Below are 27,944 nucleotides of genomic sequence, written 5' to 3' on the forward strand. Positions count from 1 at the left end.
GGGGCGAGTCATGTGATTAGACCTCCAGGAATACATTTAGTCACAGTTGGCAACCCTAAGGTACAGCAAGCAATGAGGAAAGCAAATGATAATACTAGCCTTTACAAAAGGGATTGGAGTATAGGAGTGAAGAAGCCTTACTGCAATTGCCTTGGGGAAGCCACACCCGGTGCAGAATTTTACGTTCCCTTGCCAGTGGGTTTGTAGGTGGGGTGGGGGGAGCCCGTAAAATTCCACAGATGGCCTTCCCACCAGGCTCTGGTCCGCCCCAACCACTCTGCAGTTTTATCCTGGGATGGACGAGGCCTATAGGCTTGCCTGCCCACCTTTGCCCCAATTAAGGCCCTTAACTGGCCACTTAATGACCAATTAAGGACCTTTCTCCATCCAGCCCAATTTGCAGGCTGGCGGGAGGAGTTCAGAGGCAAGGGGGAATCTTGGAAAGTGACCCTGCTCAGGGTTTGGGTGGGAATGGGGGCCGCGTGGGGGGGTCCTCGCTATCAACAGCCTCCTTTCAACTTCAGGCACCCCACCCCCACCCCCTCCCCACACAGGCCTGGCCCCTGCGGCTGCCCCCTCTGCCCCATTCCCCGGGCCTCCCCTCCCCTCCTTTACCCGACCCGAGATCCCAACGTTTGCCTGGTCTTGGACTCCCGGGACTTGGACTCTGGGGACTGCTTGCAGTCCCAGTCCTGTCCACCTCCAGCTCCTGGCACTGCTGGGACGAGCGAGCTGCCGACCAATCAGATTAGCCGGCTGCTGTCTGAGGTGGGACTTCCTCCCGAGCGAGGGGTGGAAATCCCGCTTCCAGCCAATTGGCGCTCGCTGGAGCATTAAATGGCTGTGGGGCAGCCACTATGGGTGGCGATGTGTTGGCCATCGACTCTTCAGGTGGCAGGAAGGGAAACCACCCCCCCCATCCTAAAAATTCCGACTCTGGAATACTGGGTACAGTTACGATCTACTTACCCAAGGAAGGATACACTTGCCTAGGAGGGAGTGCAACAAAGGTTCACTAGATTCATTCCAGGGTTGAGGGTATGGTGACCAGCTGCCCCTGTTTTGCTGGGACAGTCTCGGTTTCTCATGAAACGTCCCAGGTTCGGGAATCGGAATGTCGCCCACTCGCCGACTGTTCAGCGGCTGTGTTGGGATGCTCCTGGATGGACAGAAATCCTTCTCACCAGCATCCAAAGCCAGTGCCGGGGGAAAAACCTCTTTTCCGCCAAAATAGACTAGTTTTGTCGATGGGATAGCTTTCCTCTGTCCTGATTGTCTCACCTTTAAGTGCTCTGATTGACCCATTCCGTCAGAGCGCTCCAATTGGCCAATCAGGAATCCCATTGAGGAGACCAGTAAGGGAGGCATAGGAGGTAATTTGTAGGAGTTATGGGGGTAATTTGTGGGAGTTATGGGGGTAATTTGTGGGAGTTATGGGGGTAATTTGCGGGAGTTATGGGGGTAATTTGCGGGAGTTATGGGGGTAATTTGCGGGAGTTATGGGGGTAATTTGCGGGAGTTATGGGGGTAATTTGCGGGAGTTATGGGGGTAATTTGCAGGAGTTATGGGGGTAATTTGCAGGAGTTATGGGGGTAATTTGTAGCAGTTATGGGGGCGGCGTAATTTATCTCCATGACCGCCTATAAATTAACTCCCATGACCACCTGGGAGCTGGGAGACAATCAGTCTCCGGGTGACGACAGAAGATTGACAGCAGTGTCTGCCAATCACAGGCCGCATTTGAAGAAGTGGTCAGACAGCGTCCATCGGTAAACCACCAATCAGCGCTGAGGAAGGTGGCAGACTAGTGTGGTTGAGCCGTGGCACGTCCAACCAAACTTCTCATTGAAAAATCGGGTGCTTTCTGACATGCAACCCTGGGTGCAAACAAAATCTCCCACACTTGAGGTAGGTTTTCTCATTTAAAATCCGGCTTCTAGCTAGAAACGTCCATTGTTGGAACCCAGTGCGTAAATGAAAATAAACGAGGCTTTTAAAAGGTGATTGGTCTTGCCATTGTGCATTGCACAGTACAGTTTGTGCGGAATAGAAGATTCTGGAATCTTGTGGCCTTGGTTCAATTCTTTTCAAGGAAATGAGGTAGAAGTGTAATTGAAACAAAAGTCTGTAGTTCCTAACTGCTGACTTCAACAATTGGGTGTCTTTATAGCGTTGCTAACTCTGGCTGAACACGCTCCAGGAGATGCCATCACATGGCTCCTACCTTCAACTTCCCCTTCCCCAGTGTTCTGCCATTGGTCAACCAACATCTCAATCGTCACCGAGCCCAGTCTTCCCAAGGCTTAATGTATCCTGGCTTTGACTTTTGAAAACCTGGTCACCCTAGTTGAGGGGATTGGCTTGTAAGGCCGGATTGAGTAAACCAGGCCTATATTCCCTAGAGGTTAGAAGAATGAGAGGCAAACTCATTGGGACATAAGATCCTTAAGGGGTTTGACACGGTAGATGCCGGGAGGATATTTTCCCTGCCTGGAGAGTACAGAACTATGGGAGACAGTCTCAGAACATGGAGACAGCCATTTAGAACTGAGATGAGGAGAAATTTCTTCCCTTAAAAGGTTGTGAATCTTTGGAATTCTCTACTCCAAAGAGCGATGGATGCTCAGTCGTTGAGTATATTCAAGACAGAAGTCGATGGATTTTTGGTTACTGAGGGAATCCAGGGATGTGGAGTTAGTGCGGGAAGATGGAGTTTATGTAGATGGTCAACCATGATTTTATTGAATGGTGAAACAGATTCAAAGGGCCAAATGACTGACTAAGCTCCTAGTTCTTGTCTTATTTATATTCTTATTTAAGTTCTTGTCTACACACCACCTTTCACAACTTTTTGAAGTGGTTTTGGTGTCACTGCTGTAGTATCAGAAACATGGTAGCCAGTTTGCACACAGCTCGATTCCATAAACAGCAACATGATAATCACCAGAGGACCTGTTTTGCTGTTGTTGGTTAAGAGATAAATATTAGCAAAGACACAGAGAGCTCACCCTGCTCTTCAAATAGTGCCGTGAGATTTTTTTTACATTCACCCATACGAACCTGAACAGTGAATGGTAGCAGGGCCATTGCAGCTGAGCCTGATCCTGTCACTACAGGATGTATATATGCACATACACACTTACTTACCAGCGAGGGTCACTGCTTAGTGATTACGTGTACTTGGCTGATTTTACACTTCCCATTCAAATGATGCAGATTCTTGTTAACCTGACTATCAACCCAATGATTCCCCACTCTGAGCATTTAACCTTCAGTCTTTCTGGTCTGAACAGCTCACCACGGTTCAGCTAATGAGATGTGTTTGGGACAGGCTCAGACTAGCCCATAGGAACACAAGAATCACCCTTCTGACAACATGATTCAGGCAGGTGATGCAGGAAATGTTTCTTTACTGAGGCTGGGAGTGTTTGATGGGGACAGTGTATAGGGAGCATTGTTCTTCGTCTAGCCCCGTGCTGTACCTGCCCTGTGAGTGTTTGATCAGAGTTTAAAGGGAGCTTTACTCTGTATCTAACCCTGTGCAGTACCTGTCCTGGGAGTGTTTGATGGGGACGGTGTAGAGGGAGCTTTACTCTGTATCTAACCCCGTGCTGTATCTGTCCTGGGAGTGTTTGATGGGGACGGTGTAGAGGGAGCTTTACTCTGTATCTAACCCCGTGCTGTACCTGCCCTGGGAGTGTTTGATGGGGGGAGTGTAGAGGGAGCTTTACTCTGTATCTAACCCCGTGCTGTATCTGTCCTGGGAGTGTTTGATGGGGACGGTGTAGAGGGAGCTTTACTCTGTATCTAACCCCGTGTTGTACCTGCCCTGGGAGTGTTTGATGGGGACAGTGTAGAGGGAGCTTTACTCTGTATCTAACCCCGTGCTGTACCTGTCCTGGGAGTGTTTGATGGGGACAGTGTAGTGGGAGCTTTACTCTGTATCTAACCTCGTGCTGTACCTGTCCTGGGAGTGTTTGATTGGACTTGGTAGAGCTATAAGATGTGAAAATCTTACCTTTAAGTTCAGAGCTTTACTCTGGACTAGTGAGGATGACACACACTCAGATCAGATTCAATTTGTTTCCACTAAGTATAGCAAGGTTTATTCTAAATAAAAGTTCATGGAAAAGTTGCACTTACAATACCCTGGATCTCTGAGTTACAATACCCCAGATCTCTGAGTTACCCTTGCTTGGGAGGGGACTTCACTGGCTGGGCACCTCACATTGTCCAGAGTGGGACCAAATCACTCCTACCGGACTGCAGCACCTTAGGCTGCGCAATCTCCTCCTTTTAAGCTGTTCTCTACTTTGTTGTTACCTCTGGCGTCAATATATGCTGATAAGGTTTGTAAGATTAGTTGCTTTCACAAGTTCTACAGACTTTGTAAAGTTTAAATCAATCATGCCCATAACCACAGAGTCTTCTAGTTAGCTTTGGTAGTGTGACCCATAATGACAGATTAGTTGAGTTCCATCCTCTGCTTGTCTTTGCAGGTCACTCGTCAATTCCGTCACAATTTAATTACAACATCATGACCACAAACATTATATGACAATGATTAGCTTAGTGATCCCATCCAGGACAAAGCAGCCCACTTGATTGGCACCCCATCCACAAACATTCACTCCCTCCACCACCGACGCACAGTGGCAGCAGTGTGTGTACCATCTACAAGATGCACTGCAGCAACTCACCAAGGTTCCTTCCAAACCCACGACCTCTACCTTCTAGAAGGACAATAGCAACAGATGGATGGGAACACCAGCACCTGGAAGTTCCCCTCTACCCCGCTCACCATCCTGACTTGGAAATATATCACAGTTCCTTCACTGTCGCTGGGTCAAAATCCTGGAACTCCCTCCCTAACAGCACTGTGGGTGAACCTACACCACATGGACTGCAGCGGTTCAAGAAGGCAGCTCACCACCACCTTCTCAAGGGCAATTAGGGATGGGCAATAAATGCTGGCCCAGCCAGCGACGCCCACATCCCATGAAATAATTTTTAAAAATCTATTTGAATCAAGTAAGAACAACGGTTTCTCAAGACTGCGAACATCGCACAATTAGCTTAGTCATCCCATTTATTTGAAACAGAGTGCAGTCTTTCATTGATCAACAGCCACACTTGAAATAAAACAAGCATGAACCCTGGTCCACAGACATTTTGAAAGCTTGTTAAGCCTCTAACAATATGTCTCTTTGTAACATTTCTGTCCCTGCTCCCTCCACCAATGATAGAATCATACACAAGGAACACATTTCAGAGAAACACACTTGTACAATTATTAAACTTAAGCAGAAAACAGGGAACAAGATTGGGAAGGATGGGGAGTGAGCATTTTGGCTTTTTTTTTGTTTAAAAGATTCCTTTTCAAATAAATGAGTAACAATGGAGCCCCCATTGAAATGATAATGCTATATAATACTCATAATACCTGGGCAAGCTTGTATCTTGGCACCTTTCTTTGCATTTAGGTGGTGTGCAGTGCTCAAATATTTAAAGAGTTAACCTGGTGCCCACCACCAGCCTTGGTAGCTGTAGGTCCACCTGAACATCTCCCTGCCGCTCTCAGTGCCACTGCCCGCCTGCTCCCCTTCAAACTGTGTCCCCCAGCCCACTCCGCCCTGCACCATTGGTGGCCACCCACGGCCCCTGAGCCACACCAAGCTCACCCCCAGCCATCCTGCTCGAGCATTTCGCAGACCCCCGGCAAATCCCTCCCAGCCTCAGTTTGAGAAGCACGTTGTGGAGGGAGCTCCACAACGTGTGCGACCTGTGCTGTGCCTGCCCTGGGAAGTGCTGGATGCCGAAAGAGATGTGACCCTACTCCTAGCTCCACCCTTACAGTGCAAAAATAACCAATAGGAATCTAAAGTTGAGGGCGGGATGTGGCCCTTGTTTAACAGGGATAGACGGTAACCCCTAGGGCTACAGCTGTAACTCTTTTCGAGTCAAAACGATTAACGAAATTAACAATAACAAGGGATAAATCAAGCACAGCCCCTAATTCAGGTCAGCTGTAAAACCAAGAACAAGGTTTAAAGGAAACTTACAAACATTAAAACAAAATGTGATTAAAGGGGTCAACAAACCACCCCAGTCCCCGCGGTGCCCACCGGGCACGGAAGGCCTTGATGGTGCCGGCAGACACCGCGTGCTCCCTCTCCAGGGACACCAGGCCGTGAACCCTGAACCCTTTGCTGAATTTACAGCACAGTAAGGATACTATTAACTACTCCGTGAGCTGCCTGGTGATCACTAGGCGGGGAGCAGGGGGTGATTGACAGACTCACCCATGCCCTGAGGTCTCAACCTCTTGAAAACCACCCTCTGTCCAGTCAATAGCTGGGGGGGAAGGGGTGTTTCGCATTTTGTTGCGGATGAAAATTCAATATAAAATGATTAATATTTAATATGGTAATTTATATACATAAATAATAGATCATGTTATAGAAAACATGTATAATTTACCAGTTGATTTCTTGTGGCAGTATAACAACAATTGCAGGTTGCATCTGCATAGCACCTTTTAAAATATTAAAATATCCTGAGGCGGCTCACCGGAATATTATCACGCAATATTTGACACTGAGCCACATAAGGAGATTTAGGGTAAATGGTCAAAGGCTTGGCCTAAGAGCTCGGTTTTAAGGAGCATCTTAAAGGAGGGAAGTGAGGGAGAGGGACGGAGGGGTTTAGGGAGAGAATTCTGGAGCATGGGGCCCAGGCAGCTGAAGGCCCGGCCGCCAATGGTGGAGCGATTAAACCCGGGGATACTCAAGAGGCCAGAATTAGAGAAGCATGAAGATATTGGGGGCTGGTGTTGGGGGGGGCGGGGGAGGGTGTAGGGCTGGAGGAGGTTACAGAGATAGGGAGGGCTGAAGCCATGGAGGAATTTGAAAACAAGGGTGGGAATTTTAAAATTGACGCCTTGCTTAACCGAAGGCCAGTGCAAGTCAGCAAGCACAGGAGTGTGGATTAATGGAACTTAGCGCGAGTTAGGACTTGGGCAGCAATGTTGTAAATGACTGAAGGTTTACAGATGGTAGAATTTGGGAGGCCGGCCTGGAGTGAACATGAGGAGTGGATTTCAGGGTAAGCGGGGTTCGTGATCAGGGAATGATGATTGGATCCAAACTGGGGTGGGGGGAAGAGGAGGAGGCAAACGAGGAAGAGAGTGAGTTGTAAGTATTTTATAAGCTTGTTAACCCAAGACCTGACAGGTCTTCAAAGAGATTGAGAAAGAGAAAGAAAGGTTTTGCAGTTCGATAGCACCTTTCACAACCTTAACATGCCGCAAAGCGCTTTACAGCCAATGACGTGCTATTTGAAGTGTAGTTACTGTTGTAATGTAGGAAACACAGCAGTCAATTTGTGCACAGCAAGCTCCCACAAACAGCAATGTGATAATGACCGAATCATCTGTTTTCAGTGCTGTTGATTGAGGGAGAAATATTGACCATGAGTCCGAGATCGCTGTGTCCCTTCAACTCTGACCTCTTGTGTATCGCACACACTTACGGCCGAGCCTTCGTCTGTCGAGACCTTAAGCACGGGAATTTGCTCCAATATCTTCCTGCCCATTCACCTCCTTTGAGACCCTTAGAATCCATCTCCTTCATTAAGCTTTTAATCACCCCTCGTCACTCCCACTTTATCTCAGGAATTACTGATGACCCTTCTGGGAGGTGCTTTGGGACTTGCAGGTTGTTGTCGATCATGTCTTAATGTGTATTTAATCCCGCTGTCCATATTGCAAACCCATTCGCTATCAACGTTCTTGGGGCTACTGTTGGCCAGAAACTGAACTGGACCAGCCATATAAATACTGTGACTACAAGAGCAGCACAGAGACTTGGAATTCTGCAGAGAGTCACTCACCTCCTGACTCCCCAAACCTTGTCCACCATCTACAAAGCACAAAGTCGGAGTGTGATGGAAAACTGCCCACTTGCCTGGGTGAGTGCAGCTCCAACAATGTTCAAGAAGCTCAACACCATCCAGGACAAAGCATCCTGCTTAATCGCACTGATGCACAGTGGCAGCAGTGTGTGTGCCATCTACAAGGTGCACTTCAGCAACTCACCAAGCCTCCTTAGACAGCACCTTCCAAACCCACGACCTCTACCACCTAGAAGGACAAGGGCAGCAGATACATGGGAACACCACCACCTGCAAGCTCCCCTCTAAGCCACACACCATCCTGACTTGGAAATATATTGGCCGTTCCTTCACTATCGCTGGGTCAAAATCCTGGAACTCCCTCCCTAACAGCACTGTGGGTGTACCTACACCACATGGACAGCAGCAGCTCAAGAAGGCAGCTCACCACCACCTTCTCAAGGGCAATAAGGGACAGGCAATAAACGCTGACCCAGGCAGCGACGCTCACATCCTGTGAGCGGATAAATAAATCCCTAGTAAAGATCATGAACCACTCGCTGTGGCACTGAGCTAATATTTAAACACCACCCTTCCCCACCCACAACGGGAAGAGAATTAGGCTAATACTGTGTTTCACTTCTGTTTCAGTGACATTGAAACAAAGTGACAATGGGAACTGGCATCTTGTTGCATGAATTCAGCCAGTTCGCAAATGTCCTTCAGGGAAATCCTGTCTTTTGAGATCCTTGTTGACGTGGGAGCTAAGTGGTGAACACCTGCTGAAGATATGGTACTGATCAGGCATTGCTGAATCTTACTTGGCAAATGGACTCTGACGCTTCTGTTTATACATCTTTTTCTAAGACCAGCAATTTAGAGGCACTTCAGATGCTGGTCATGAGAAGATTTTGTACATTGCTCTGTTGTGGTACTGTGCCTTCATGTACAGTAGTTGCAAAATAAAATTTGAAAACTCAGAGAAAAAAAAACGCTGTGTCTTTTCTACATCTGATCCAGTCCACACTGCTGCTTTTGCCAGCATTACCCAGGTTACTAAAATGTAAAAGAACAGGCTTGTGGCTTTTTCTCGGAGGGAAAGTGAAACACAATATTAGCCAAACTCTCTAGTTCCTAGAGTCGGTGCAAGTCACTGTGACTCAGAATGTAGCAATCTAAATTAGGAGATGGCAATTTCACTCAAGTCCAACACTGTCACTCAGCTTTTAATCACCTCCCTCGCTCCACCCTCTAGGGAGGGCTGAGTGCTGTCACCGGCTTTTGGATGATATGTTAAACCCATCTTCCCTCTTGGGCGAATGTGAAAGATGTCAAGACACTGTTCTGACGAAGAACAGGGGAGCTCTTCTTGGTGTCCTGACCCTTCAACCAACATCACAAAAAAAACATTATCTGGTCATTATCATGTTGCTGTTTGTGGGACCTTGCAGTGTGCCTGAATTAGAACAGCGAGCACACTTCAAGGTACCTCATTGGCTGTAAAAACACCCTGAAGTTGTGAAGGGTGTCATGTACATGCAAGTGTTTTTTAGTTCTAGGAAGATAACTGATAACGTGATCCGGCTGTGTAATGCTTTCTGAAGAATGCTCTTGAGACATTTGGTAAACCACGATAGTTGCAAGAGTTTAACGGTTTTTTCGGAGTGACTCGTGGATTAGTATCACGCACTCAAGGGCTCGTTTCATTGAGGTACCTCACTGCTGAGGACCGAAGAAGGAAAGACAGTTAAAGGCCCCTCCCCCCCCCCACTCCAGACTTGAGCCTGTAGTCCAGCTGACATTCTAGTGCAGTAATGAGGGACTGCTGCACTGTTGGAGGTGCTGTCTGTTGGATGAGCTGCCAAACCAGGGTCCCATCTGCCTTCCCAGGTAAGCATATAAGATCCTGCAGCACTGTTCAAAAAAGATCAGAGTGGCTATCCCCAAGTATCCCGGCCAATGTTTATGCGTCAACCAAAAAGAGAATTAGCCACACATCTCAATTGCTATGTGTGGGATCTTGCTGTGCACAAAATGGCTTTTGCATTTCCCTAAATAATGACAGTAACTGCCGTTTGAAAGTAATTCTGTGCCTACTCTGGAATGTCCTGAACATGTTTTATGGTAAGCTCTTGTTTTAATCCAGTGCATGTGCCTGCATGAAGAGTCGTCCCATATGGCCTGGTAGTAACTGTGAGGAGGGCTGGAGGACAGAGAGGATGGCAGCCGGGGCCTCTCCACCAGAGCAAAGGGCTGAGCGTGGGGAAGACCCTGGTTTGGTGCCAATTCCAGTAATTGTATGCTGAGGAAAAAATGAGTCTGAAGCCAGGCTGTACCTTAAATCAGGCTTATTTCCATTCCTACAGAGTAAAGACACAGACTCTTTCAATTGCCCCAACACCCAGTGTGAACACCTTTTTATACTCTTGTAATGAAGCCCTAATACTTCCCCAGTTGGCGACAGCTACTCTTGACGACCAACTTAAAGCATCTACTGTACAACTCTATTGCGGCACAATTGCAACCTTAACATTGGGTCTTGGGCAAGGAACATTGGGGGGCCTCCAGGAGGGAGAGAATGTGTGCGGGAGGACTGAAGGCAGGGGGAGGGGTCAGCTGGATGCATTTATAAAGCTAGTGCATCAAGAACCTGGGAGGGTCCGGGGAAATTGCGGAGGAGTATCTGATGGGGAGTGGGGGGTAGGGAGATGCAGGGATGGATGAAGGTTAGGGGAGGTAAAATAACCTGTGTCCCTGTGACCACATACACACCATCATTATGCACAGACTGTGCTAATGTCTCGCAATGGAGCCTGGCCTCCAATCATCTTGGAACCCCCCCTGTTACTGGACCAAGGCACAACAGACAGGAAACTGTTCACCCTATGCTGTCTTCAAACTACAACCTCAGTCATTGAGCTCCAGTATGCAGATGACACTTGTGTGTGCATTTGCTCAGAAACTGAGCTCCAGGTCATTGTTGACTCCTTCTCTGAAGCAAATGAGCAAATGGGCCTTTCACTAAACATCCAGAAAACTAAGGTCCTTTTCCAACCAGCCCCTACAGCACAACACCTCCCCCTGTCGATTAAGATCAATAGCAAGATCCTCGACAAGGCAGATGTAGATGAAAAATTCATCACCTCTTCCTCCCAACAATGTGCCAGCTCAGCCTTCAGTTGACTGAGGAAAAGAGTAATTGAGTTCCAGGATCTCAAACCCGAGACTAAGGTCACGGTTCACCAGGCAGCAGTGATCCCCATGCTCCTAAAAGCTTCGGAGACTTGGACAACCTATAGCAGGCACCTCAGAGCACTGGAGAAGCACCACCAGCAGGACCTTCACAAGATCCTCCAAACCCAGTGCAAGAATTGGCAGCGTCCTCTCCCAAGCCAACATACCTAGCCTCAGGCTGCTAATCACTCAAAACCAGCTCCGCTAGGCAAGTCGAGTCGCTCGTATTCCTGACCCCAGACTCCCGAAGCAACTGCTTTACTCAGAACTCAGTCGAGGCAGGAGACTCCCCGGAGGGCAGTGGAAACTCTTGAGGGATGTCCTCAAAGCATCCCTGAAGAGGTCCAGCATCTCCACTGACTCTTGGGAGTCCCTGGCTTGTGACCGACCAAAACGGAGAAGGTTCATCCAGGAAGGCACCGAACACATCGAGAGAGTATCGGGGACGTGCAGAAGCGAAGTCAAGGTGTTGGAGGGAGCATACAAACCTCCAAACACCTCGTCTATCTAACCCTTCAAGCATCACCTGCCCCGGCTGTGACAGAATCTGCTGATCACACATTGGACTTATCGGGCCATCTCAGAATCCATCGAGCCGGGGTGGAAACAAGTCATTCTCGATCCTGAGGATCTGTCAAAGAAGAAGAAAGCAGCATTCATTTCAAACTTAACCCCATGCCAATTTTCTGACCTTCGGCAAGGTTTGCTGGTGACCGAGTTCCACGGTTGCCAACTTCACTGCACCACCTCAACCACATTGGCACTTTCTGCATGTGAATGAGCCCTTCAGCGGCTGTGGAGGGCAATGTAGCAATACTCACTTCGCTTCTGTCCTTCCCCAGCCTCTACCATGGGACTCTGGCCAATGATTGCGCTCTGTCACTCACAATGACAAGACTAACATGAACGCACGGAAAGGTTCAGGCGGGAGAAGACCAAGCCTGCCCCACACCCACAATTTATTTTTTCTTTCATGAGGTGTGGGCATCACTGGCAAGGCCAGCATTTGTCGCCCAACCCTAATTGCCCTTGAACTGACTGGCTTCTTAGGCCATTTCAGAGGGCAGTTAAGAGTCAAGTCAGCCACGTTGCTGTGAGTCTGGAGTAGGCCAGACCAGGTAAGGATGGCAGGTTTCTTCAGTGAACTGCATTAGTGAACCAGATGGGCTTTTAGGACAATCAAAGATAGTTTCATGTCACCATTACTGAGGCTAGCTTTCAATTCCAGATCTATTAACTGAATTCAAATTCCACCAGCTGCCATGGGGAGGATTTGAACTGATGTCCCCAGAGCATTAGCCTGGGTCTCTGGATTACCAGCCCAGTGACATTACCGCTATAGCACAGTCTCCTCACTGGTTGGTGCATCATGACAAGACATGTCACCTTGTGGGAGAGTCCAAATTTAGAGGTCATAAGTAACAACGACAATAAAAACTGATATTTATATTGCACCTTTAACGTATTAAAAAGTCCCAAGGTGCTTCACAGGGCTGTTGAAAAACACAATATGACATGGGATCGCATAAGGGGATAGTATATGAGATGGTCAAAACTTTGATCAAAGAGAGCTTTTAAGGAGTGTCTTAAAGGAGGAAAGCAAAGTATAGAGGCGGAGATGTGTAGGGAAGGAATTCCAGAGCTTGGGACTGAAGCAAAAGAAGACGGCCACCAATGGCAGAACAGTGAAACTTTGGGATGCTCGAGAGACCAGGATTAAAGGAGTGCAGGTATCTCGGAGAGTGGCGGGGCTGAAAGAGATTCCAGAAATAGGGAGGGGTAAGGCCATGGAGGGATTTGGAAACAAGGCTGAGAATTTTAAAGTCAAGACGTTTTTTTGACTGGGAGCCAGTGTAGGTCAGGGAGAATGAGGGGGGGTGATAGGGGAGGGGGGGGTGAAAGGGAAGGAGGGGAGGTGATAGGGGAGGGGGGGGTGATAGGGGAGGGGGGTGATAGGGGAGGGGAGGTGATAGGGGAGGGGGGTGATAGGGGACTGGGGGTGATAGGGGATGGGGGTGATAGGGGAGGGGGGTGATAGGGGAGGGGGGTGATAGGGGAAGGGGGGTGATAGGGGAGGGGGGTGATAGGGGAGGGGGGTGATAGAGGAGAAGGGGTTGAAATGGGAATGGGGGTGATAGGGGAGGGGGGTGATAGGGGAGGGGGGTTGATAGGGGACTGGGGGTGATAGGGGAGGGGGTGATAGGGGAGGGGGGATGAAAGGGGAGGGGGGGTGATAGGGGAGGGGGTGATAGGGGAGGGGGGTGATAGGGGAGGGGAGGTGATGGGGAGGGGGGTGATAGGGGAGGGGGTGATAGGGGACTGGGGGTGATAGGGGAGGGGGGTGATAGGGGAGGGGGGTGATAGGGGAGGGGGGTGATAGGTGACTGGGGGTGATAGGGGAGAGGGTGATAGGAGAGGGGGGGTGATAGGGGAACGGTACTTACTGTAAGTTAAGACCACGGGCAGCAGAGTTTTGAATGTCTGAAATTTATGGAGGGTAGAATGTGGGAGACCATCCAGAAGTGGGTTGGTATAGACAAATCTAGAAGTAACAAAGGGACGAATGAGCTGAGACCGGGGTGTAGCCGGGTGATGTTATTGAGGTTGAAATATGGGATCGCAATGATGGTGTGAATATGTGGTCAGAAGCTCATCTCAGGGTCAAATGTGGCATTGAGGTTGCGAGCAGTTTGATTTAATCTCAGACTGTTTCCAGGGCGAGAGACCAAGTTAGGAGCTAGGGAACGGAGTTTGGAGCAGGGACCAAAAACAATGGCCTCATTCTTCCCAATATTTAATTGGAGCAAATTTCTGTTCATCCAGTACTGGATGTCGGATACAAGATGTGGTCACTAAGGAATTAAGGAGAAACTTCTTTACACAGAGAATGTGGAACTTGCTATCACAGGGAGTAGCTGAGGGATATAGCATTGATGCAAACACATGAGAATTGTAGAATGGTTACAGCGCAGAAGGAGGCCATTCGGTCCATCGTGTCTGTGCTGAGTCCCTGAAGGAACACTTCACCTCGCACGCCTTTACCCCTGTAGCCCTGCGCATGCTTCCTTTTCAGATAACAATCCAATTCCTTCTTGAAAGCCTCGATTGAACCTGCCTCCACCACACTCCCAGGCGGTGCATTCCAGATCCTCACCACTCGCTGCGTGAAAAAGTTTTTCCTCGTGCCTTCATTCCAACATTGTGAGGGAGAAAGGAATCAAAGGACATGCAGCAATAAAAACTGAAACTGCTGGGAATACTCAGCAGGCCTGATGATGACCCTTTACCCTTGCCGATAACACCAGCATAGACCAGTTGGGCTGAATGGCCTGTTTTCTGTGCCCTAAATTCTTCCCACCTCCTAGAAGGAGTGAACTAAACAGGGAAAAATGAGAGTCGCTTCCTTTCTGAACCCCTTGGGCTCAGTACCCCACCTAAGGGTGCCCTGAATCACTGGACAATGGGGCAGCAGAATGTCCAGGATATCTTACTGTAGCAAATCAGTAACCCCCATTTTAAAATGCCTCGTGACAGGACAGGAGGCTTCTGGGGAATAAAAGGCTCTCCTTCCCCAGGGAAAACAGGAAAAATCTTCAAAGATTTAGGTTGAAAATCTGATGATTCTTTATGTTAAATTTGTTATGATTTTCCTATGGTGCTATCTTCACATACTGGTACCCACAGGCACTTGTCACTGGACAAGTATTCCAGAGACCCAGGGTAATGTTCTGGGGACCTGGGTTCAAATCCCACCATGGCAGAAATATGAATTCAGTAAAAATCTGCAATTAAAGGACTGATGATGACCATTGCTGCTTGTTGTAAAAACCCATCTGGTTCACTAATGCCCCTTTAGGGAAGGAAATCTGCCATCCTCACCTGGTCTGGCCTACATGTGACTCCAGACCCACAGCAATGTGGCGGACTCTTAAATGCCCCCCAAACAAGGGCAGTTAGTGACGCCCACGTCCCATTTCCACTGCACATCAGGGTATCTCAAAATGCTTTACAGCCACAACTGTAGTGCAAGGCAGCCTTGTCGGTGGGTAACCACAAAGGATGCCATGAGTAGGTTGGGTATGGAAGATAACACTGCAGGAAACCCTGAAGCAATGGTTCAAAGAAACGTTGGCATGGTAATTATTTTTTTACATGGGTCATGGGCAGCAGTTGGAGCAGTGAATCGCTCAGACTGAGCAGAAACTCCCTCGCCCTTCAATGGAGGCTCTAAGAGTGGGCCTCCAGCTTGTTTGACAAGCGCCATCGGGAATGTAGATCAGACAGATAAGTGAAGGAATGGCAGTTGGTGTGGGTGCGACCATTGCATAGGCAGCACAAAGTGAACTGGCTCTATCATCTGACACTAGAGAGCAATAGGAGGCTGGTCAGATAGACCCACTGGTGTCAAGGCTGGCGCTGAGCATCAGGTGAGTTCAGCCTTGTTCGAGAGGGGGGGTGGGGGGGGCGGATTCTTACATAGGAACATGGGACTTAGCAACTGGAGTAGGCTGTTCAGCCCTTCGAGCCTGCTCCACCATTCAGTAAGACCATGGCTGATCTGGTTGTGTTCTCACTGAAAGGCAGCAGCACTGGCAGTGCAGCACACCCTCAGTACTGCGAGGATGTTTCCTCTTGTGGGCGTGACTAGAAAGAGGAACTCGTTCTTTAAAATGTTTCAATATGCAATAGCGATTTATTCCGTTTACTGTTTTGCTGTAAGTGTAATTTGTTGAGAGAACACAAAACTATTGACAGGTTGATTTTGGCAAGAGGGTTCAGACATTTAAAGATAGGGTTTCTTTACGCTGATAATACCACATTCATAAACTCGAAAAGTGTCAAAATACAAGCTCACCTGTGCTTTTTTTTATGTATTCATTCATGGGATGTGGGCATTGCTGGCTAGACCATCCCTAATTGCCCCTTGAGAAATTGCCCCATTGGTAAGCAAGGGGTTGATAGGTTATCGGGGGGTAGGCGGGATGCAGATTTGAGGTTACTGTCAGATCAGCTGTGACCTTATGAAATGGCGGAGTAGGCTCGAGGGGCCGAATGCCCTACTCCTGCTCCTTGTTTGTACGAGAAGGTGGTGGTGAGCTGCCTTCTTGAACCGCTGCAGTCCCTGTGGTGTAGGTACACCCACCGTGCTGTTAGGGAGGGAGTTCCAGGATTTTGACCCAGCGACAGTGAAGGAATTTGTTGTCAGTTGACAAACTTACGACGAATTTTCCCTGATGCCTGTGCTGGAAACGCCGTAGTGAATTCTTGGCACAGCAAGCTCCTAGAAACAATTATGTGATAACGACCAGATAATCTCTTTTTAGTGTTATTGGTTGAGTGATAAATATTAACCAGGACACTGGGGAGAAGTCCCCTCACTCCTGATGTAGGATTTTTACCTACCTCTGATGGGACAGATTTATGATCTACAGGGGAGTGAAGGATTACGGGGGGGGCGGGGAGAGGAGGACAGACAGGAAAGAGGAGATAGGGCCACAATCAGACCATCTTTTTTAATCCCGTCTTGAAATTTTTATTTATTTATTCATTTCTATTGATGTATTATTTTTTTTAAAATCATTTTTACCCAAACACTACCCCCACCCCCAACCTACCACAGGCCAATCTGTCACTTGTTCCTATGTTGTGCGTTCACAGAGCTGTTCCACTATTAACACCTTCTGCTATCTTACCTTTATGCCGCTATCAGCACTTTCTTTAGTCTTTAACACTACCATTAACACTCTCTTTGTCTTGTGTGCATGACATCTTTGTCAATCTCTCCTGATCTCCCACCTATCCCTGACCTTCTATTTTACCCCACCTGCCCCAGCCCCTGCGGTGGTGCAGTGTTTAAGCACAGCTGCCTCACAGGTGCAGTGTTTAAGCACAGCTGCCTCACAGCTGCAGGGTCCAGGGTTGGATCCTGACCTCAGGTGTCTGTGGCGTGGAGTTTGTACATTCTCCCTGTGTTCGCATGGGTTTCTGCCCACTGTCCACAGACAAGCAGGTTAGGTGGATTGGCTGTGGTAACTTGTCCCCCATTGTGTGAGTGTGTGCCCTGTGTTGGACTAGTGTCTGGGCCTGGGTGTACCCCGCCTAGTGCCTATTGCCTGTCAGGCTCCAGCTCCCGGTGACCCTGAATTGTATGAAGTGGTTCTGGAAAAGTGAGTGCTCCAGTATAAAATCCATCACATTTCTACTTCTCTTTAGCTCTGAAGAGCCATACCGACTCGAAACATTAACTCTGTTTCTCTCTCCACAGATGCTGTTGAGCTTTCCCAGCATTTTCTGTTTTTATTTCAGATTTCCAGCATCCGCTGTGTTTTGCTTTTTTATCAGATCAGACCAGCCATGACCCTGTTGGATGGTGGGAGCAGGCTCGAGGGGCTGAATGGCCTCCTCCTGCCCCAATTCCTTATGACAGAAGGGGGCCTCGGTTTAACGTCTGACCCGCAAGACAGCACCCTGGGCAGCGCAGCACTCCCTCAGTGCCAAGCCTGGATTATGGGCACAAAGTCTCTCGGGGACACGATCACACCTCCGGCTACAGACAACAATGAACTAAATTAACAATAACAAGGGATAAATCAAGCACAGCCCCTAATTCAGGTCAGCTGTAAAATCAGGGAAAAACTTTAAAGGAACCTTAAAAACATTAAACCAAGATGTGATTAAAGGGGGTCAACAAAACACCCCAGTCCCTGCGGTGCCCACCAGGACAGGGCACAGGCAAGAGACACAGACTCAAGCAGACACTGCCCACAGTGTGAGTCACTGGCATTAACAACACCACCGTTTAAGGACATTTCCTTTCCATTGAACAGGAGAACTTGTGGTGGGGGGAATAGCTCCACACTACAGTCTGAAAGGCTGAGAGAGAGAGAGAGAGAAGGGTGGAGGGTCCAGTTTGCTGACTGCTACCTGAAGCCTGTTAAACTCTGCTGCGTTTAATAGGCGGAGCCTTTCACTCGACTAGAGAAATAAACTCGCTTCAGTTACGGGTCAGGGGAACAGGACCTGGGAGCCGAAGTGGGATCAGGGTTTCGGAGAATGCCTTTGAGGACAAACACAAAGGTGCCTTTTTTTACTTAGAGCCACCGGCTGGGTCTGTGACTCCACTCGCCCCCCACCCACCCCAACCCCAACCCCACACAGAGTCCAGCTCTTTGACTGTTATTTTCAGTGGAGATAAGCTCCGTGATATCAGAGCAGGATACGGGGAGCCCAGCCCATTCTCTCGGAATTTGCAGCCAAGTCAAGAAGTGTTGCCTGCACACTTCAGGCTGCTGTCACAGAGCAAGCCTGGACCTTCTGTGTGCCCCCTTCGCCCTGGTGTGACCAGGTAAGGAGTCTCTGTGTGTGTGTGTGTGTGTGTGTCCCCCGGTGTGGCTCCTCTCCTTAAACAAGGGGGTCCAGTTTGTGGTTCTGATCTCCCCTTTCATCCCCCCCATCCCACCCCGTAGCCTGGTGCCCTGTTTGGGACCTCTCCCCTGTGCCATGACATTCTCCTCCTTGTCCCCATTGTTCCTGGTGGGACAACAACCAGGCAGATCCCTGGATCTTCAACTCTCTTATCGGTCAGTCACTTGCCCACGAGAATTTTTCTAGAGTTGCTCTTCGTCCCCTTCCTCACCTCTTGTTTATTCTCCCCCCCGCCCCTCTCCTCTCTCTCTCTCTCTCTGTCTGTCTTTCTTTCGTCATTTCGCCCTGGTTCACTTTTTCTCTTTGTTATTGCTTTGTTTCTCCCACCCCTTTCACTCGGTGGTGTGCTCACTGCAATCCTTATTGGTTGTTTTGAAGGGACAGTTCAGAAAATTGGGTGGCTGGTCGAAGGGGGTGAGGGGGGAGGTGAAACTGTGATAACTTCAAAAGTCAGGGGCAAGTTTGAAGACAGTTAAGAAAGAGAATTTGAAGAGCGGAGAGGAACAGATGTCAGGAGAATGAAAGTGGAAAGGTGGTTTCTCTTCTTAAATTTATTTTACAGGATGTGGGCGTCACTGGCTAAGCCAGCATTTATTCCCCCATTCCTAGTTGCCCCTTGAGAAGGTGGTGGTGAGCTGCCTTCTTGAGCCGCTGCAGTCCCGGTGGTGTAGGTACACCCACCGTGCTGTTAGGGAGGGAGTTCCAGGATTTTAACCCAGCGACAGTGAAGGAACGGCCGATATGTTTCCAAGTCAGGATGGTGTGTGGCTTGGAGTGGAACTTCCAGGTGGTGGTGTTCACATGTGTCTGCTGCCCTTGTCCTTCTAGATGGTAGTGGTCGTGGGTTTGGAAGATGCTGCTAAGGAGGCTTGGTGAGTTGCTGCAGCGCATCTTGTAGATGGTACACACACTGCTGCCACTGTGCGTCGGTGATGGAGTGAATGTTTGTGGATGTGCTACCAATCAAGCGGGCTGCTTTGTCCTGGATGGTGTTGAGCTTCTTGAGTATTGTGGGAGCTGCACTCGTCCAGGCAAGTGGGGAGTATTCCATCACGCTCCTGACTTGTGCCTTGTAGATGATGGACAGGCTTTGGGGAGTCAGGAGGTGAGTTACTCGTTGCAGGATTCCCAGCCTCTGACCTGCTCTTGTAGCCACGGTATACATATGGCTAATCCGGTTCAGTTTCTGGTCAATGGTAACCCCCCAGGATGTTGATAGTGGGGGATTCAGTGATGGTAATGCCATTTTAGAGATGGAGAAGAGATGTGCCTCCTTTTCTCCATTTCTCTCCCCCTCCCTCCCTATCTCTTTTGCCTTCTTTTGACCTGTCGCTCTGACGCTTTCTCTCACCCCATCTCTTTTCTGTATCTCAACCCATCACTCTGTCTCTCTCTCTCTCCCCCCATCTCTCTGTTGCTTTCTATCCCTCTCTCTCTCACCCTGTCTCTCTCTCGCACCCCGTCTCTGTGTTGCTCTCTGCCCCTCTCTCTCACCCTGGGAGTCTCTCTTGCACCCTATCTCTGTTGTTCTCTTTCTCTCTCTCTCTCGCATCCCGTCTCTCTGTCGCTTCTGTCCCTCTCTCTTGCACACCGTCTCTCTTTTTCTCTTGCCCCATTTCTCTGTCCCTCTCTCTCTGTCTCACTCTGTCTCTCTCTTGCCCCATCTCTCTGTCTCTCACCCCATCTCTCCATCACTCTCTGTTCCTCTCTCTCACACCCCGTCTCTCTGTGCCTCTCCCTCTCGACTTCTGGATCTCCCGCCATTTTAAAGATGGAGTAGGGATTTCCAGCTTTACTCTATTAAGAAGGCATATGGGATACTTGCCTTTATTAGCCGAGGCATAGAATATAAGAGCAGGGAGATTATGCTGGAACTGTATAAAACGCTGGATAGGCCACAGCTAGAGTATTGCATACAGTTCTGGAATCTGCATTATAGGAAGAATGTGATTACACCAGAGAGAGTGCAGAGGAGATTTACCAGGATGTTGCCTGGGTTGGAGAGTTTTAGTTATGAGGAGAGATTGGATAGACTGGGGTTATTTTCCTTGGAGCAGAGATTGAGGGGAGACATGATTTGAGGTGTATAAAATTATGAGGGGCATAGATAGGGTAGACAGGAAGGAACTTTTCCCCTTGGTGGAGGGATCAATAACCAGGGGGCATAGATTTAAGGTAAGGGGCAGGAGGTTTAGAGGGGATGTGAGGAAGAAGTTTTTCACCCAGAGGGTGGTGGGAATCTGGAACTCACTGCCTGAAAGGGTGGTAGAGGCAGAAACCCTCATAACATTTAAGAAGGATTTGGATGTGCACTTGTGATGCCACAATGCATACAAGGCTATGGGCCTAGTGCTGGAAAATGGGATTAGAATAGTTAGGTACTTGTTTGACCGGCGCAGACTCGATGGGCCGAAGGGCCTTTATCTGTGCTGTAGACCTCTATGACTCTATGAATGTCAAGGGGCGATGGTTAGATTCACTCATGTTGGAGATGGTCATTGCCTGGCACTTGTGTGGCATGAATGTTACTTGCCACTTGTCAGCCCAAGCCTGGATATTGTCCAGGTCTTGCTGCATTTGGACTTACGTTTGCAGAGGGGGTTAATTGAAGATTGAATGCTTCACCGCAGGGTGCTATAGGGGCAGAGGTTACCCTCATGCAAAAGGGAGTTATATAAAGATTTGAAGCAACCACTTGCATTTATATAGTGGCTTTTTTAAGGTAACAATATGTCTGTAGGTGCTTCACGGAAGCCTAATCAGTCAAAAAACGGATGTCAAGCTAGGGAGGGGCATGCAAAAGCCTGGTTGAGGAAGTAGTTGTAAGAAAAGCTTTAGAAAAGTGGATAGGGAGGAGGTTTAGAGAGGTAATTCCTGTTGTGAGATGCCTAAAAGGTTGATGATAGCCACCAGTGATGGACAAAAGGAGTGGGCCACACAAGAGTGGGAAAGCTATCCAGGAAACAGGATTAGAGTGGAGAGGTCCAGTTAGAAACTCATCACTGGGAGAGGTCCAGTGCTTTCCTTGTATGTTGCTTATTCAACATTCAGATTCTCTACCCTTTGTATTGTGAGGCCACAGGGAAAGCGTGACTTCTGACCCTGGGCAGGAATGAGTCAGGTCCGAGAGAGCTGTAGGTCTGCTAGGGTCACGGGCCGGACTGGTTGGTAGCCAGAGTCGGGAATGCTGACCGAGCCTGGCATCCCCTCACTCACAGTCCAAAAACCGGGAGTTTCTTTTCTTTTGTCTAATTAATTTCGTCGCCACGACAACAGACCTAAGTAAATAGGATTTCCGTGCACACTGAAAGTATTAGGCAGCCCTGGGTATGTTTTGTCAATGTTCGTGATTAGTCATGTTGTTACTGAGCACGTTCATTGTTATGAGTTTCGGGAATGTATTTGGGACAGTATTCCAGAATAACTTAGAACCAATAAGGAATCTGGCCATACTGGATTTGGTGACTGGGTGTAATGGACCAGATAACAGAAACTTGTGTTTATAAAGCTCCTTCCAATGTCCCTTAGCACTGCACAGCAGCATAATTGGATAAAAATTGGCATGGAGCTGCATGAGAAGATATTGGGGCTGGTGACTCAAAGTTTTGTCATAGAGGTAGGAGAAGGAGTGTCGTAGAGAGGTTTAGAGAGGGGATTACAGAATCTGAAGACACAGTCACCTGTGGTGGAGCGATCAAAATCAGGGATGCTCAAGAAGCTGGAATTAGAGGAGCGCTGAGATTTCGGAGGATGGTGGAGCTGGAGGAGGGAGGGGCAAGGTCATGGATGGATTGGAACCTGAGGATGAGAATTTTAAAATGGAGGCATTGCCAGGCCAGGAGCCAATGTAGATCAGCGAGCACAAGGGGGATGGTTGAACAGGACATGGTACGAGTCAGGATGTGGGCAGAAGAGTTAATTAACAATCTGAAGGCAAGGGAATATCTTGCAAATAGTGACAGTAATAGGATTTGGCTTTGGCTGCCCAACACATCAACCTCACCTCACGATTCACAGCCTGCCCATGGCCAATTGGAAAGCGAGCAGACTCTTCTTCCAATTGGATGATTCTTGACTATTAACCAAGACTTTTCTCCACCTCCAATTTTTAGGTAGCTAAGAAGTGCAAGTGTTTTAAGACATTTTTTAAAAACACACTTTTTTGATGCACCTTTTGATTTTTCTCAAAAGGAACGAGCTTGAGTAATTGGATTGCTCTGGGTAAGCTGGCATGGACTTGATGGGCCAAATGGCCTCCTTTTGTGCCATAAATAGCTCTATGACTGAATTTGATATTAGGTTTGGGAGGGAGAGCGGAAGAGTCGCAACTCAAGATTTTTATATTTAAAGTAAGGTAAACCTTTGAAGAGATCAGAAATGAATGGATCACAGTTTAACCATACTGATCTGTAAACCCATGAAACAAGCAATGAGGGCAAAAGCAACAACTTTTATTTAAATATAGTGTCTTTTAATATAATGGAATGTGACAAGGTACTTCACAGATTTATAAAACAAAATTTGACACCGAACCACAAAGAAGTATGTCAGATAATAGGAGGTAGGTTTTAAGAAGCATCTTAAAGGAGGAAAGCAGACGTGCGGAGAGCTTTCTGCGCTGGGCTCCTCCATCATTGAGGATGGGGATATTTGTGGAGCCACCTCCTCCAGTGAGTTGTTTAACTGTCCACCACCATTCACGACTGGATGTGGCAGGGCTGCAGAGCTTAGATCTGATCTGCTGGTTGTGGGATCACTTAGCTGTGTCTATCACTTGCTGCTTATGCTGTTTGGTAGGCAAGTAGTCCTGTGTTGGAGCTTCACCAGGTTGACACCATTTTTAGTTATGCCTGGTGCTGCTCCTGGCATGCCCTCCTGCACTCTTCTACATGCACACGAGCAGAGATTTTTCACAGTGTATATCCCTCTGGCCGAACTGTCCCAAAACCAGGCTAAAACTGCTTGTTTGTCTGGCTCGTCATTTGTGGGATCTTGCTGTGCTCAGATGGACTCAGATAGTTGAAGGGTCAGTCACGAGGGGACATAAGTTCAAAGTGAGGGGCAGGAGGTTTAGGGGGGATGTGAGGAAAAACCTTTTTACCCAGAGGGTAGTGACAGTCTGGAATGCGCTGCTTGGGAGGGTGGTGGAGGCGGGTTAGCCTCACACCCTTTAAAAAGTACCTGGATGAGCACTTGGCACCTCATAACATTCAAGGCTATGGGGCCAAGCGCTGGTAAATGGGATTAGGTAGGTAGGTCAGGTGTTTCTCACGTGTCGGTGCAGACTCGATGGGCCGAAGGGCCTCTTCTGCACTCTGTGATTCTGTGACTGCACTTTTAGAATCGCCTGGCACAGAAGGAGGCCACTCAGCCCATCACATTGATGCTGGCTCTCTGAAAGAGCTGTCCAAAGGAATTCATTGGCTGTGGAGCATGTTGTCAACTTGTGTTAAGGTGCTATATAAATGCAAGGTCTCTGTCAGCCTCTCCTCTCCTCTTTATAAGGTTCGGTTCTTGTTGTGACCCATGGGTTAGCCTATACCTTGGGGGTGATCAAGGCTCCTGATCCCCATCTTCTCCCAGGATTATTGGATAACGGGAAGATTTCCATTGCAAGATTGTAAAAGCAAGAGACAAGAAGGTGAACTTGATCCGGAATTGTGACACCTTAACATTACACTGAGCTTTAAGTATTATTTATTCAAATATTTGGCATTTCTGAGAATCAGGAAACATTAGGCATGTGATAACATGCTGATCACAATGCACCATATCCTTTCCACTGCAGAGATACACAAGGCTCTTATTGTAAAAGCAAAATACTGCGGATGCTGGAAATCTGAAACAAAAATAGCTGGACAAACTCAGCAGGTCTGACAGCATCTGCGGAGAGGGAGACAGTTAACAAGGCTCTTATTTGTGTTTTTAATTAGGAGGGAAAGCCACAATTGCATATAATTAAATGCACACATTGGGGAGCAGGAGGAGAGAAGCGTGGGGTGGATTAATCGGATGTGGAACTGTTAACCAGTTCTCATTTCAGAGTTTGCTGATTTATAAAAGTTCGCCATGCTTAAATGGAGTTCTCATGTCATTGGATATTTGAAAATTATGGCTAAATTATGTAGCAGAACAGAACGAGGAACAGGATTGGTCCTTCAGGCCCGCTCTACCACTCGATAAGATCAAGGTCGATCTTTTACCTCAACTCCACCTTTCTACCCTATTTCCATATCCTTAGTTTCCAAAAATGGAATATACTCAAGACTGAGTATCCACAGCTCTCTGGGGTGGAGAAGTCTTCATTCCCAGCTCTCTTGAGTGAAGAAATTTCTCCTCCAAAATGGATAACCCCCTTATCCTGAGACCATGACCCTCTAATTCTCGATCCTCAACCAGGAGGCAACATCCTCCCGGCATCGACCCTGTCAAGATCCTTAAGAATTGGTGAGATCATCTTTCATTCTTTTAAATGCTAGGAAATATAAACTATGGTTATAAGCTGTATTAACTAATGTGGAAATGGGACACACTAACCAGGGATTGCCCTCCCCTCCTGTCCCCACTCTTATACTCTAAGCCATTGTTTTGATATTGAGCAGGAAGGGGGATTTGTTCGATCCCCATTCTTCAAATCTCTCCACAGCCTTTTGGCGATCCCTATCTCTGTAACCTCCTTGAGTGCTACAACTCTCTGAGCTCCTCTAACTCTGGCCCCTTGAGCATCCCCGATTTCCATCAGCCCACCCACCACTGGAAGCCATGCCATCAGCTGCTAACCTTTGGAATTCCCACCCTAAACCTCTCCGTGCCCCTTCCTTTAAGACATCCCTTTTAAAAAACCCACCTCTTTGACCAAAGTTTTGCTCACCTATCCTTATGAGGCTTGTTGTCAAATTTTGTTTGAAAACCTTCTTGTGAAGCACCTCGGGATGTTCTACTGCCTTAGATGTGCTGTACAAATTCAGATTGCTGTACCATTGAACGAAAACCTTGTTCTAATGCTGACCTGCTTTCCCATTCCAGGCTAGAGAGGGGAAATGGGATGCTCCAAGTTACGGATGGCTGTGTTGGCTCTGCTCGGACTTGGTATGCTCCATATTCTTCTTAGCTGGCACTCCAAGGAACTGATGCGAGTTCCTGTGCAGAAAGTGTACAATGTCAGCTATGGTGCGAATGTTACAAATATCTCCTTGTCCAACTCGCGGACCAATCAAAGTTGGATCTCTCTGATAAACATCTCCTCTGATTTCAAGAACTTTATCCCCGTGAAGAAGAGCTTCTGGAACCACAGGCAGCATCAGATGTTCCAGCTGCTTGACCACCTCCTTCTCAACGGCACCACTTTGTACAGCCCCTCTCAGAGCTGCACTGTGGCCAAGATGGAAGCCGAGGTCATTGATGCCTATTCCTACTCCGAGTCGCATGGAGACTTCCTGCGTTATATGAACTGCAAGGACTATCTGCAGAGGATTGATCATCCAAACAAGTGTGATGATGGGACCTTCTTACTCCTTGTGATCAAGTCCATGGCTGCGAACTTTGAGAGGAGACAGGCCATTCGTGAGACCTGGGGCAAGGAGGGCACTCTGGAGGGGGTCCAGATCCGCACGGTCTTCCTCCTGGGCTCAGCCTCCAGCGTGGGTCAGGGGCCTGACCTGTGGAGCCTGCTGGGCTTTGAGGACCGTTTGTATGGAGATCTCCTCCAGTGGGAATTCAAAGATACGTTGTTTAACCTCACCCTGAAGGACTACCTGTTTCTCAAGTGGGCCACAGTCCACTGCCCACATGTCCAGTACATCTTCAAGGGGGATGACGATGTGTTCCTTAACACTCCTGTGTTGGTGAAGTACCTGAAGTCTCTGGATGCCAACCAAAGAAGCAACCTCTACGTTGGGCAGACCATCTTAAATGCTAGCCCACTACGAGACAAAAAAAGCAAGTACAGCATCCCCATGTCCTTCTACGATGGAACCTACCCAGCTTATGCTGGAGGTGGAGGGTTCCTGTACTCTGGCAGTCTGGTCAGGTCACTCTACATGGTCTCTCACTACATCCCTTTCTTCCCCATCGATGATGTTTTCACTGGGATGTGCTTCAGCGCACTCGGGATCAGCTCGCTGCATCACCCGGGCTTTCAGACGTTTGACATTGAGGCCAAACACCGAGACGACCCCTGTGCTCACACTGGGCTGATCCTTGTCCACCAGCGCAGCCCCCATCAAACCACCCGACTCTGGAGAGCTCTCCGCAGCCCAGAACTCAAGTGCTAGTGGCTTCTCCCTCACCTCCTGCTGAAGGGCAGACCCTATTCCCAAAAAAACCTGACATGAAGTGGTTTTCAGAATGATCCCTAAATATTGGCGTTGCAGGTTCCTGCGAATGGGAATAATTGAGGTGTCACAGACCATAAAATACTACTGGGGATGGGAACACTCTTGGGTCTCCAAGGTTTATGGTGTAAAGGACATGCCAGCGGGATAAAAAGAGGCATAGCTTGAGCAGTAGCGTGATAACAGGGTTTGAATACCAATCAAAATCTCCAAGTTGCGGTTCTGATGAAAGATCGAGCTGAAACATGATCTCTGTTACCCTCGTCACAGATGCTGCCTGTCCTGTTGAGTTTCTGCTGTTAATTAGAGGTGTAGTTTTGGTGGCGGTGAGATACAGGCAACATTCGGAAACAGAGCACACACTAGAAGGACAAGGGCAGCGGCACCACATGGGCTGCAGCGGTTCAAGGTGGTGGCTCATCTTCTCGAGGGCAATTAGGGATGGGCAACAAATACTGACCTTGTCCGTGATGTTCAAGTCCTAAGAACGAGTAAAAAAAAAAAACCCTCTGCTTTGACTGGCAGAGTTTGACACTGGGTCCTCCACACATGACCAGTTGTACTGGGTCACTGAGGCAAAAATTAGAACAGTTTCTCAGGTATGACAGTACCCACCCCGCCCCCGCCATAGGTAAATGTTCCAGCCCTAGACCTCTCTTCCCAGCACTCTGTCTCTGACCACAGGGCCAATGTACTAGAGAGGTTCCAAAGCCCATGGCCTTGCAAGCCAGAGGGCTAAACAACTAGGGGTTCTAGGGGTGGGGGAAAGAAAGATCTGGATGTTCATCAGCTGTCTGGAATGTGCTGGGGGAGGACAGAAATGAAGAGTCACTAACAAAGGAGGGTTGTGAAGATCATGGTGATGAAAGCTTACTGAAGGTTTTGTTTGTCTTATTCCTATTGTGATTTTGTTGATTAAATTAATTCTTTGATGAATCTTGTGTATTCTATATTGCTTCGGCTTATCCATGTCTCACACGAAAGTAGGGCAGCTTGATCACGTGGAGTTATGGTTCTTTCATGCTTTCCATTTGAGGAGTTAGATAATAGACTTAGACTGG

General features: G+C 48.2%; 1 protein-coding gene across 4 annotated transcripts; it reads left to right on the forward strand.

Annotated features, from left to right (window-relative positions):
• Positions 1-1,744: 1,744 nt before the first annotated feature.
• Positions 1,745-27,819, forward strand: LOC144671400 (N-acetyllactosaminide beta-1,3-N-acetylglucosaminyltransferase 2-like). 4 transcript variants are annotated; one of them, XM_078533293.1, is made up of 2 exons: positions 1,745-1,909; positions 25,577-27,819. In XM_078533293.1, exon 2 carries the CDS (start codon positions 25,591-25,593, stop codon positions 26,821-26,823), a length of 1,233 nt encoding a protein of 410 aa, XP_078389419.1. In that variant the 5' UTR covers positions 1,745-1,909; positions 25,577-25,590; the 3' UTR covers positions 26,824-27,819. The 4 variants fall into 4 exon arrangements, with proteins under 4 accessions (XP_078389419.1, XP_078389421.1, XP_078389417.1 ...); XM_078533295.1 differs by lacking the exon at positions 1,745-1,909 and adding an exon at positions 15,530-15,552; XM_078533291.1 differs by lacking the exon at positions 1,745-1,909 and adding an exon at positions 18,150-18,202.
• The last annotated feature ends 125 nt before the right edge of the window (positions 27,820-27,944 follow it).

This window comes from Cetorhinus maximus, chromosome 32, assembly GCF_964194155.1.
Source record: "Cetorhinus maximus chromosome 32, sCetMax3.hap1.1, whole genome shotgun sequence".
In the NCBI taxonomy this organism is placed as follows: domain Eukaryota; kingdom Metazoa; phylum Chordata; class Chondrichthyes; order Lamniformes; family Cetorhinidae; genus Cetorhinus; species Cetorhinus maximus.

Bases quoted from the DNA above. Each gene is read 5' to 3' on its own strand.
- LOC144671400 (XM_078533293.1), top strand. From the start codon at position 25,591: ATGGGATGCTCCAAGTTACGGATGGCTGTGTTGGCTCTGCTCGGACTT.